Source organism: Leptinotarsa decemlineata, unplaced genomic scaffold, assembly GCF_025532065.1.
Source record: "Leptinotarsa decemlineata unplaced genomic scaffold, Ldec_3_MD MMD2_tig00004307_RagTag_RagTag, whole genome shotgun sequence".
Taxonomy (NCBI): Eukaryota; Metazoa; Arthropoda; class Insecta; order Coleoptera; family Chrysomelidae; genus Leptinotarsa; species Leptinotarsa decemlineata.
In genome coordinates, this window is record NW_027412606.1 from 11,481,857 (window position 1) to 11,495,193 (window position 13,337).

The window sequence follows — 13,337 nt, forward strand, 5'->3', positions numbered from 1 at the left end:
GCAAGTGAAAAAGATACTTGAGGAAGTAAAATTTCATATATCCGCAACCGATACAAACATGTATCAGCTCTCAGAAAATGGTGTTTGATTATTTTATGTTTATCGGAAATGAAGAAAGTATGAATAAGTCATTAAATTGAAACAAAAACGATTTTTTTCAAGCAGTTTTGGAACAACATGCAACAAATTGAGCTCAAAATCCTCAAATCAATCTATTATTTTGAACTACTTGTAAACATACTTCTGGAATCAATCAAACAATAACTTCTTTCTCATTCAATGGTGAATGTTCCTCAATTTGGGTCATTACAGCAAATGCAAGTTTGAACAAAATAAAATTGAGTTCAATTCATTTGTTTTTCAAATTCACTTCGAAAAGTATTCAAATTGATGTTTCAAATGTTGGGTTTTAATTTTCAAAGGGATTTGTTTCTAATTCACATATTGGCAACAGCGCCTATATCAAGTTGAAATGATTTATACGTACCTAGATATTCTGCTTTAAAAAAGGAAAAGTACCTTTATGAATCAACAATTAAAGCAAAATATAAATTATAGTTCAATACCACCTCCACAAGCCACATAAACAACAGTTGTTTTGTTATTTATTTATATAGAGGGAGATAGGTTAGGTGCACAAAATGTAAAATTTCACAGAATGTCTTGAAACTCAGAACATAAGTGAACAGAACAGCACGCCTTGAAATATGTCATCTTTGTTTGTCTCATTCAGGTAACAGATTCATTTTTCTTCATTAGCTAAAACCGATGTTGCCAAATGGTGAAATAGAAATTAATCCCTTCAAATGTTGAATGCATTATTTCATTCCTCTTTTTTGAATATTTAAATAATTTTTTAAAGAAAAAGGTTGAAATGATAAGTTTAAAATGCGTTGTTTTAGAGCTCTTTTATGAAAACTACTTGATTTTTTTCAGGAGGAACATTCCCCATTCTAGTAAAAACACAATGGCATCAAACAATTTCAAGAAGTTTTTATTAATAGCGTATGTTTAAAAAATCTTTCAATTTGAGTTATGCACAAATGAGGTATATCTACACTATCTCTTTAAATTTCGATTGAAGTTGTTCTTATTGATTTGGTGTAGTTGGTTTCTCTGGATATGCCTCTCCTTCAACATATCCACATAGTTAAAAATTATGTGGCATGAGGTCTGGGGAACGTTCCGGCCAGTGAAAGGGTCTTCCGATCTGTTTATTTCTATGACATCTGCTCAGAAGCCTTCTTACTTGATTTTGGTTGTGAGGCGGTATGCCGTCACTTTGATAATATAGCCTATGTCAGTATTGATACATTTTTTCAAATTACTCCATTCAGTGGTCGTGTCAAAAAAAAGGTCCTATGATAACCTGTTTTGATTATCAACTTCTCATACCCAATGGCGTTTCTCTGTTGAGTAGTGGCAGTTATACTTATATATTAACTATGTCATTATTTTTGACTAGTTAACTAAAGCAAATTCAAATCCAAGATAGAGTGGATGTAAACATTGACATGCCCTACGCACGTGATATTGAAACTCAAAAGGAATATTAATCAAAATTATTCAACTGGATGAATTTGTCTCTTCATCAGTAGTGTCATCCTCACCAATCTGAATTTTTAGTGGCTCGATTTGTGCCTCTATTATGTTATCAAGCTTCCACATCTTTGTCTCGACTTCCGATATCACATGCCGAACACACTTCTCCCATTTCTCCGCTGTGACTCTTTTCAAAGCCTCATCAAAAAGTACTTTGAGATCTGCAAATTTGAACGTGGTGTTATGCTGAGCTACAAAATTCTTCATATCCGCCCATATTAACTCGATGGGATTGAGTTCGCAGTGGTATGGAGGCAGGCGAAGGACAATTTTGTTTTGGCCTGCTGCCATCTCATCGACTATATATTTTTGGTATTCAAGCTTGCGCTTCTTGACAATTTTTAGTAGCTGTACTCTAAGCATTGAGTCTTCAAAGCTAATATTCTTTGATCGCAGCCAATTTTGGATTTCAACCTTCTTTGAAGACGTTGCCGGAATCTTTTCTAACCGTCGCGAATGATAAGGTGCATTGTCCATTACAATTACAGCATTATCCTCCAGATAGGGTAGAACTTTGGAAAACCACTGTTCGAAAGATTCACCGTTCATTTCTTCGTGATAATCTCCAATTTTCTTCGACTCGAAACACCACAGACCTTCAACAACAAACTCATTCTCATTGCCGATGTGACAAATAATAAGCCGTTTTCCTTTACCTGAAATTATGAAGAGGTATGTAAGTAAATAAAACAAATACTCGGGTGTATATGACGATTTCCATGCTTGTAAGAAAGTTTCAGGAAAAATAAAGTATTTTATTGTATTGTACTTTTTATATATTGAAATTGAGGCAGGTCTTAATATAAATTTAAGTTTACCTGATGGATTTGTTAATCCGATGGATAGTCCATCTAGAAAGGCCCTCCTAGATGAGGTCACAGTTTCATCGACCCATACTTTAAGGGTAGTATGACCAGCATTAACCCAGGTTTCATCCATATAATAAATTGTTCTCTGTTGTTCCCTATAATATTTAATTTTGGTCAAATACTCTCTCCTCCATAACACAATTTCCTCTCTATCCAATAATAAACTATTGCGCCCTCGTTTTTTCCATATAAAATTCAAATGTTTGAATACTTTATGGAATGTTGACCGCTTAAAAGTTGGCAATAAAACATCTTCATTTATTTCTGTGAGTACCTTGTCTATCGTGGGTATTTCATTTCTGAAAAAGTACTCATGCACTTTCCTCCTGATTGCATGTTTATCAGCATCATCTATTGATTTTATAATGGTTTGACGATTCTGATTTGTATTCGGTTTGGAAAATGTATGATTTTGTTTATATTCCCGTAAAACATTGTAAATGGAAGCACAACACACTCCAATTTTATCGGAAACTTTCGATACGACTTCGTCGACAGTCGATGTCTCAATTTCTTCCATATCTTTCTTGAACACATTTAAAATCACCTCTTTCATCTCAACACTCAAATGTCTTTATTTGGAACGTTTCCTGGCTTGACTCAGAGGATAGCTCACAGTGTCATCAGCAGTGTCTGTACTGGACATCTTGGAAAACAATTTTAAACAATATACTATAACGTACGCCACACAAACACGCAAACGACTGATTTCAACCCTGTGCTGGTACCGAACTCGTACCTAGAAGGCGAATTCACCAATGAACGCTGCCCTTTCCATCTGACACTGGGCGATCACGTGAACATCACGCTTCGGTTTTGTTTTGTTTTAGTCTATCTTGGATTTGGATAGACTTTAGTCACTAAACAAAACATATTTCAGAAAATTTGGTTTTGCGTGAATTTAAGTACGTAGCAATAGCCAACGTTTTGCGATTTTGTGAACTGTGTTTTCGAAATAAGTTTCAGGCACAGGAAGTAAACAAAGCGTGGAAGAGAGAAATAATAAATATAGTTTAAAAAAACTAAAAAACATGCTTTTAAAGAAAATCGAACTGAAAAGTTAAAAATAATTTTTATTTAAAATAAGCTCAAAACAATAACGAACGAAAAATATTAGTATTATTGTGAAAAAAGCGACAAGCGTTTGATATACATTTGATTTTACCACAATATTTGAAAAAAAAAAGTTCAAGTTTTTATATATTTATTTTTCATTTTTTGTTTCGTATACTATAAAAGCGTGTTTTATAGTCTTTTTAAACTATATTTATTTTATCTAAACTTTGGGGTCAATCAGCCGTATATTGTTTAGAAAAATGGCCATTGATATTTTCCGATTCCTGAGAGAGAGCTTGAAAATCAGCTACCAAGCCCAAGGAAGGCGTGCAAAGGAGGCGTTAATAAAAAAATGCTCTTTTCAAATGAAGAAATACATGTTAAGTGAGTTCAAATTATATCAAGGAGGTTACGTATAGCGTCATCTGCCCGCGAATAGATCAAGCAATAATGTCGATAATTCTGTCAGATACAGATCACGAGCATTCAGACGGCAATAAATATGAAATGAAAAGGAGAGCAACAAAAAACAAACATACATACATACAGGTGAAGCTAATAATAAATGCGTGGTAAAATGATAAAATAATAATAAAAATTAACTTTTGTCAAATGAAGAAATACGTGTAAAGTGAGTTCGAATTATATCAAAGAGATTACGTACAGTGCCATCTGCCCGCGAATAGATCAAGCAATATTGTCGATAATTCTGGAGTAACAAACAAACAAACAAACATAAATACATACAAACATGTGAAGCTAATAAAAGCGTGTTGAAAAAATGGAATCAGAGAAGTAACCCATTCTATCACAAGATAAACATTAAAGTTTCGAATTGTTAGTGTTAATGCTCATATATTAATTACATATGTTTTCTTGTTCAATATTTCATTATTTTGTTAATAGTCTTCAGTTGATTTAGTTAACCCCTATTCATAAATATTCAATATTTATTGGGATGAAAACGACAATACAAAGTTCAAGATAATAGATTGTTTGAAATCATATTTCCAGCATCGAATGATGCACCCTATATTCTGGTCGTTATTTTTGTAATGCAGCTTTCAATATTGTCTACAACTTTTATCCTGGATATTTTTTTTGCATTCAAATTGGGAAGTCGCTACCGTCCACCTACAACTCGTTGATACACCCTGTATATCAATTGAGAAGTAAAAAAGCCAAAATGAGACTTTTCTTAAAAAATCCATCTCTCTTTTTCACGACTTTTTATCGGGATTAAACTCTCAGATATCTAATGAACCTTAGAAGTATTTGAATACTCGTAAAGGTGATTTTTTTTAAACTAACAAAACAATGGATTCATTTTTGTATCAAGATGGAGTAGTAGAAAGCCAAAAACTTTCTTTTCCAAAAATTATTCACTCCTAAAAATATAACCCCTTCAATCCAAATAAGATTCCTCTTGGCTGGGATTAAATCAAATAGGTGAATGAATGTCATTACGATGTCATCGATGACATAAGCATATCTAGCTCATTCCGTGACATTAAAAATTGTAATTCATGAATGAATTGTGTGTATTTTCTCTAATGTTATCCAATTTGGTACTGAAGAGCCTTGGGGCAAGTGTCTTAAGGCGAAACATCGATGTATACCAGTGAGGATGATAGTGTTCCATGTAAGTACAGTTTGTTAGCATTCATTTAACCCATTACTGCCCATGGAGTCGCTAGCGACCCACGACAAATATGTTATCAAAACTACAGTCTCAACTGCAACTAGGTTAACCACTACCTACTTCCGCAATGTCACGTGTCTATTTATGCCGCCAAACATACTGAAGTGAAGTTATAGATGGTTAGGGGTTCTCAATATCATTCAAACTTTTCCATATTTTTTATGTGTTGAGAATGGCTGCGCTTCATAAGGATACATACTGGTAAGTAAGGTATTTCGTTATTGTATGTAAGATAGTTGGGGTTAGATTTGCCAGTTCATATTTAGCATAGTTGTCACGTTTAGGGCATTTGAATATAGGTGGGTCATTAACGACCCTCTGGGCACATGAATACTATTTATACATAATTTTCATTTTTGGATATTCGTACAGAAACCATATTTCATTGACAGGAAACGTCCTCTCACAACCGCCGAAATATTAGAAGAAATTGAGAGACTAGATGAAGATGACCCAGTTCCTGATGAAATAGTCCTTTTGCCTCCAAGTGATGGCGAGGAAAGTGCTCAAGATTCGGGGGATGAGGAATGCATCGATCCCAACAGGTTAGAAGCAGCTCAACTGAGAGCTCCAGTGGAAGTTTTTTTTGAAGATGAGCTTTTACATGAGAATGAGAATGATACAACGACTTTTTCCCAAAAAAAAAGACGGAAAACAGAGGACATATTTTCATGGAAAGGCGGAGAAGACAATCCAAACTCTAGACAAGAAAAAGAAAATCGTAAATTTGCAAAACCTCTTTCGTCTGAAGAAATTGTAGAGAATTTAGTAAAATATACGGTTACGTACGCTTCATCAAAAAATAGACTATTTGAGCTGAAAACTGGGGATATGTATACATTTATAAGAATTCTACAACTTAGTGGATATGTTCCTGTTCCTCGCAGGAGGATGTTGTGGGAAAAAAGTGAAGATGTACATAATTCACTTGTTACTAATTCCATGCGTAGAAACCGTTTCGAAGAAATTTTTTCAAATTTGCACGCTGCAGATAATGAAAATTTACCACAAGACGACAAACTGGGAAAAGTGCCCATTGATTGATGCCCTAAATAAAAACTTTTTTCGCTATGCGCCATTTGAAGACAATATATCAATCGATGAATCAATGATTCCATATTATGGAAGGCATACATGTAAGCAGTATATAAAAAATAAACCTGTGAAATTTGGTTACAAAGCGTGGGTTGCAGCACATAAGCTAGGTTATTGCCTACAGTTTCAAATTTATCAAGGTAAAAACAGCCAATATGATAAAATTGAAGGAATGGGTCTGGGAGAATCAGTCATTTTTCATTTTGCTAGTTTCCTGAAGTCACAATATCCAATGAGAGCATGTCTTTTTATTTTGATAACTTCTTTTGTTTAGCAAAGCTCTTGAAAAAATTGGGAGAACATGGATACCAAGGCACCGGAACAGTGAGGGAAAATAGACATAGTAAATGTAGACTAGTGGATGTTTCTACTATGAAAAAACTGGCAAGGGGAGCAATGTGCAATGCATATGATGAAGATAATTATATTGTAGGAGTTCGCTGGAATGACAACAGTGTTGTTACGTTACTCTCTAATGAGTTTGAACTTTATCCAATTACAACATGCAAGAGATATTCGGTTATTAAGCTAAAACAGATATTCCTCAACCTAATGTGGTGAACAAGTACAACATATTTATGGGCGGCGTTGATCAACTTGATAACCACGTATCGAATTACCGAATTCGGGGAGGGGAAGGGGAAAGAAATGGTACATACCCATAATATTTTGGTTATTTGATGTGAGTATCACCAACGCTTGGCTCTTAGCTCGGGGGTATGGCTATAAAGGTGATAACCTCTCATTCCGACGAAAAGTTGTTCAGTCTTTGCTGCTGAAATATGGAACAAAAAATATTACACCGGGACCAAAAAGAGCGTATATAAGAAACCCCACGATAGCAAACGGAAGACATATTATCCTCACCCAACAAAACAGAAGAAGATGCCAAGTTTGTAAAAACAAAACTACGAAATGTTGCGAAAGCTGTGACGTTCCCCTGCATGACAAATGTTTCGAGACATACCACACTCACTAAGTTCATTAGTTTTCTGCTGAAAGAATTGTATTTAATTTTTTTTATTAGTGAAATACATGATTAGCAAGTCTGAATATGTTTATGTTTCATATATGTTTAATGCTGAAGGGGTCGTTAATGACCCATATCAAAGCTCGGCTACTATTGTAGCCGTGAATTGTGATTTTTTTTTCATTTTTTTGTGGCTATTTGTACCATCTATATACCCTTTTCTTAATAAAATTGGGAGCAATTCACAAAAAATGGATTCATATTCTGGAAAATAAAATTTTTCGTAAAATGATCACAGTGAAATGATAGTTGGAAGAGTAAACCAATTAAAGAAAATTGACATGAGTCAAGAGTAAATATTACTGGAGTTTTTTCCCAACACCATACCGTTATTTTAACACCTCGTTGGGAAAAAAATTCCAGTGATATTCAGAAAGATCAAACAGTTTGATCTTCCTCTTCAAGATGATCACTTGGTGATCGAAACACGTGTCGAAGTGTTAAAATAACGGTTTGGTGTTGGGAAAAACTCCAGCAATATTCATTTCTACACCAAAGGTTTCAAACAGTGCATCACATGAGTAAAGAGTTCTTGATTTTTCGTTTCATCTTTGAAATATGTATTTTGAGAAATGAATTCCCCCAGTCAGTGTAATGTATTTCGAATCGAACATTTCCCTATTACTCATTTTAATAAAATGTAGTGAGTGAATGAGTATTAATACAGAAATTCCACTTACATGAATCACTTTTAGCCTTAACTGGACTAAAGATTTGATTCATGAAAAAACAAAATTTTATTGAACTCGTTACTTGCTTTTAATCTATAAAAATAAGCTAATCAATGTAGATTTTTGCCTGAAGTTATTTTTGTTCTTTGTTATGAGAAAGAAAAATTTTCAGACGCCATTAAAGATAATCTGGATTCGGGAGATGCGCGTCGTCTATTCCCAGAAAGAAGGAAACTTCCCAGTACGCAAGCGCCGACTTAAGCGATTACTTGATTATGATTTTGCCGTCGGGACGCTTATACGAACGACTTTGCCACCACTGAAAGGCGGCTCAGCACGCGGGTTTCAACACTGAAATTTTCGACGGTCAGTGCATCGACGAACAAAAAAGAGAATCTTTAAAGATGTCTTCTTCCGTGGCGAGGACTTCCAAATATTCATATCGTTCCAGTGGAGCGGCTGGTGGTGCTGCTGACGTCAGTATAGAGTACAGCGCTGATCTGACAGCCCTTTCTAGGCTCGAGGTAAAAATAATTTTCATCAACTGGATCATATTACCAAATTCCAGGAATTGTGCACTTTCGTGAGATTTGTGACGAGTGTAGTGTTTTAGTGATTCAATAGGATTTATTAATTAGTGATTTTGGTATCCACTTATAAATATTGTCAAATTCTTCGACAAATCAAATAATCAACTATTTTGAAAACTAACCAGAAATTTGTGTCTTAAAAGCATATTTCTTTGTCAGTGTCGTAGGGTACATTCGAAGAAAGTTGAAGTATACTGATTGAAAACAAGTAAATTAAAATTTGACATGTCATAAAAAATTGAACTTAGCTTTTCCATCACAATAACGAAGCTAAAGAGACATCACTTTTTTACAGGATAAAATTCGTCTTCTTCAAGATGATCTCGAAATCGAAAGAGAACTTAGATCCAGAGTGAGTACCCAAATATTTGCTATGAGTTGCTTAAACTGGCGCTTTTTTACATTTGCATTGAATAGAAATGAAAGAAAAAATCACGCATCAAAATAACTAAATCATATAGCAAAGGACTGAAATATATTGTAGCTCCCAAAAAGCTATTTTATCGTTATTATATTGAATGCAATCTACTAATTTTATTTTTTGAAATCATGTACTGTAGGAAAATATTCAAAATAAAGCTGATAAATTCGAATTAAATGAAGTGAATAACTAGGTCATCAAATTATTTTTTTAGAGTTTAAACATTTTCCACTGAGAATTCTGTACTGACACTCAGCAATGCGATTCAATGAGGTTACAGTTTATTTTAAAACTGGCTAGGTATATTTCCAATTCAGTTCGAGCAGTTCAAGCTATATTGTTTCATGGTTCCAAAAATAAACTACTGATTCGCGAGTGCAGAGAAAAAGGTGTTTCGTCCTGAAATTAATCTCATCTCAACTTATGGAGTGAAGAAGCACTCCTTAAAGACGTTGTGGCGCTAATAAGGATACAGTTACGAGCTGTAATATTCTCAATAACTCTTTCTGGAAAAGTAGTTTTACTAACAGATGGACATTCAGACTGATGAAATTCTGTGAAGTATAGCAAAGAGTAAATTTCAAACCTATCAATTACTAGAGATTTAATCAGTACTGCACTGTTTGGAACATTTAGTGTAGTGATAAATATTACTGGATTATTTTTCCCCAACACCAAACCGTTATTTCAACACCTCGACACGTGTTTCGATCACCAAGTGATCATATTCAAGAGGATGAGTTTGATCTTCCTCTTGAAGATGATCACTTGGTGATCGAAACACATATCGAGGTGTTGAAATAACGGTTTGATGTTGGGAAAAAACTCCTGTAATATTCATTTAATCAGTAATCTAAAGGTAAAAGAGTAATGGAGGATTCTAAAATGGTACTGTTATTGCTAATCTTTCGAAATGTCGGGTAACGAGTACCTTAGAAGGAGAGAACCACCAGAATCAATCAATTTCAATCAGTACAGTTCATTACTTTGTACTAAAAAGTACCAGTACCAAAGGTACCAAAAAAAAAGTGAGGAACGAACTGGTTGCTATAGAATTGATAAAGTTCACATGATTTGGACAGCTAAAAAGCACCTCAACTGCGAGGAATTAATAACTCAGCTTTATGTTCTAACATGAAAACTACTATCTTCTATATGTGGGCTTTGATGATGTAACGGAGAAAAGGATTGAAGAATTTTAGCTTGTTGAAAGAAGCGAAAGAAAACTTTTCATTTATTAGGTAATAAATATTTGGGAAAACGTAAATAGATCTCAAAACAGAGACTTTTTGAGTTTCCATGCAGCCAACTGATTAATATTTAACAGAAAATGATCCGGAGCTAAATTAGAAATTATGCTATTATTACGTAAGTTTTATTACTTAATACCATTGTCAGATTTTATCATGCTAAATAATCCATACGTTGAAGATAATAGTAATTTCGAATGCGTTTCTAAGTTTTGGGAATTCAAAATAACTAGTATATTTTATCTGAAAAAAAAATATAGCGCTTGACTAACCCATATATTTACAAAATGCTGTATTTGTACGATAGTCGTTCCATTTTCCTCAAAAAATATTTTCTTGAAAAGCAAATCCATTTCATTGAATTCAAATATTTACATAGGTTAGGCATTTAAAAAAATAGAATTTGAAAAAATTGTATATTTTGTCAAATTAGGTCTGTTCAGAATCAATTTTATATACTATATTCTCCTACGAAATTATGAAATATTTTATTTATGTTTAGTACCAACTTGATTCAGTAAAATTCAATACAAAGGATGAAATTTCCGAAAGCCTTGTTCTAGTGGAAGTAACATTTGTAATAACTACCTATCTATGTATCAAACGATATCTGTTTAAAAATCGAATGCAGAATTGCAATTTAGACGATAACTTTCCCACCGATAATCAACTTAGAATTTGTTTTATCTGAAGTTTAGAGAATTGTGTAGGTTATCACTAGACCATTTCTTTCCAGAATTCAAGATGGGTGGTATGTTTATAGTGAAGACGGCAGAAAAAGAAATTTGCGATTGTTATTAGTATCGAACAATTTCAATGACAGCTCAAGTAAACTTGCTGTTCAGTTGATAGGGGTCAGAAAATTTTTTTTCAAATATATTGCCAACATCCAAATGGCCCTGGATTCATATTACTATTTGTACTTTGTTGGATAATTATGAAATGTACGTATCATACATTTAAAAGAGTAAATTCTCGGATCATTGCCAGATCGCATATTTATGGATCGCATATTTATGTCATTAAATACGAACTTCTTTTTCCATTCTTCTGCCTGGCATGGACCTATTGAAAAAATATTCGCAAAACCTTTTGAGATTGGGGCAAATAATGGTATGACTCAGATAAATCAATAGATGTTTCTGTTGAAGATTCCTTGCTTTTCGAAAATATTCATTTTTTCGTAGTCAGAAATACAAATCTCAGGATGCTGATATATTGTTGCTGATCTATTGCATATAAAATTATAAACATCTCGAGTATACGGAAAGAATATCCACTTCCTTGTCATAAATATTCTCAATTTGTAACTTCATGCAAAATTGTGTGTCTCCCTTATTCTAAATTTAAGTTTGAATTCTTTTATGAACGTACTCCAAAAAGGAATGCATTCATTCCAGAACTGTCATGTATTCCATTACCATATGTGTCATTTGAAATTGCATTATTGATACTTGATATATGTCTCTAAGTACAAAACCTCCAAAAAATACAAAGTTCCAATATTCACAAACAAATAGAAAATTCCATAAGAGATTTATTGTTATCAAGAGACAAAACATATTTCAAATGAAGACAGAACACAGTTAACGAAGGAATGAAAAGATATATACATACATTTTGAATACATTTTGCGTACATATACTTTTTAGCTGAAATGTAAGGTATAACTATACAGCGTGACTCACGGTCGATGGTAGGTTAGACGTTTCTGGAAAACGTAAAGCATGATTTTTCTGAAAATTTCACCTCTCATATTTCGTTACCTGTTCTATCGATATAAAATATTTTCAGCATTGCGGCGTTGCCACTTCCATAAAAAAGTCCTAGCAACTTCTTTTTTTTTGAACACCCCGTATATTAATACATTTTTGGAATCGCTCTGGTATTTTAATACTTTTTTGTTAATAATGTCCTATACCTATCTCTATCTGTTTTCGAGATAAAAAATAAAATGTGCTAAATATGGTCCAAAACATAGCCTTAATTGAAATCAAGTACATCAGTACTCTCAATTTATGAAAAGTTGATATTTTGATGATAGTTTGGACAAACTCGAAATATTCAAATAACACCAAGAAGTCGACTCCATATCATACAGGGCGTGCTAAAATTACTATTATTTCCATTGTGCATAAAAGTAGTCAAAAGTTCATTTTTTCAAATGGAACCCCCTGTATATTACTCGGTAAATTGAAAGATGGTGAAAAATGCTTCAAGATGATATACATGTCCCTATACCTAAATCGTCAACTTTTCTCAATAAAGTCGCTTCTACTAGAACCATTATTTTTTTTTAGAATTTGGATTTAAGTAACAGTGGAATTATCAAGCTTATAACAGTTCGGTTACTTTTATAAGTAATTTACAAAGCGTTATCGACGGTGTTTCGAATCATCTTTCAAAATGAATGCAAATATCGATTATTCAAACGAAGTTCTTATGAAATTATTTATTATACACATGAACAAAGTGATCAAACCATTGTCAGAACGTGTAAAAAATTCCACCAAATGTATCCTGAACACCAATGAACGAGAGGAATTTGTAAGGTTACAAAATAATTTCCTTAACTATGGCTCAAAGTTTCCAGGGAACAACTGTACCAAAAATCAGTCATTTCTAGGTAAAAAGTAAGATTTTGTGGGCTAAAACATGTGAAAGTACAGACAATAACAGAATAGGATGATTAAAAATAACAAAATTGTAAACAAAATATCACATTTTCACAATAAATGCTGAAAATGTTGTCCATTACATTCTAAACACTTTGAAATGTTTTTTTGTACGCGACTTGTGGTTGCTTTTTCAATTTCCTGGGGATCCAGATATTCAATACTCCGCACTATTCGCCGTCGCAATTCTTCTTTGGTAGGCACTGGAGTACTGTATACCCTTTCTTTCAAAACATCCCATAAAAAAGTCAAGTGGCGTGAGATCGGGTGATCTCGGTGGCCAATCCCACGGCCCTAAACGCCTAAACCAACGATCGTCGAAGAGTTCGTCAAGTTTTCTGGAAACTTTCTGGGTGGAATGAGCTGGGGCTCCGTC

The 13,337-nt window shown here is 33.6% G+C and overlaps 1 protein-coding gene across 2 annotated transcripts in view; it reads left to right on the top strand.

Annotated features, from left to right (window-relative positions):
- The first annotated feature begins 8,304 nt into the window (after positions 1 to 8,304).
- Positions 8,305 to 13,337, top strand: part of Prm (Paramyosin) — a 50,116-nt gene continuing 45,083 nt past the window's right edge. Inside the window, exons 1-2 of one of the 2 annotated variants that reach the window (XM_023165534.2) lie at positions 8,306 to 8,549; positions 8,911 to 8,967. In XM_023165534.2, coding sequence (XP_023021302.1) covers positions 8,430 to 8,549; positions 8,911 to 8,967 — 177 coding nt within the window. In that variant the 5' untranslated portion in view covers positions 8,306 to 8,429. Of the gene's footprint in view, positions 8,550 to 8,910; positions 8,968 to 13,337 lie in introns of both variants that reach the window. The other variant, XM_023165536.2, reaches the window with a different exon arrangement.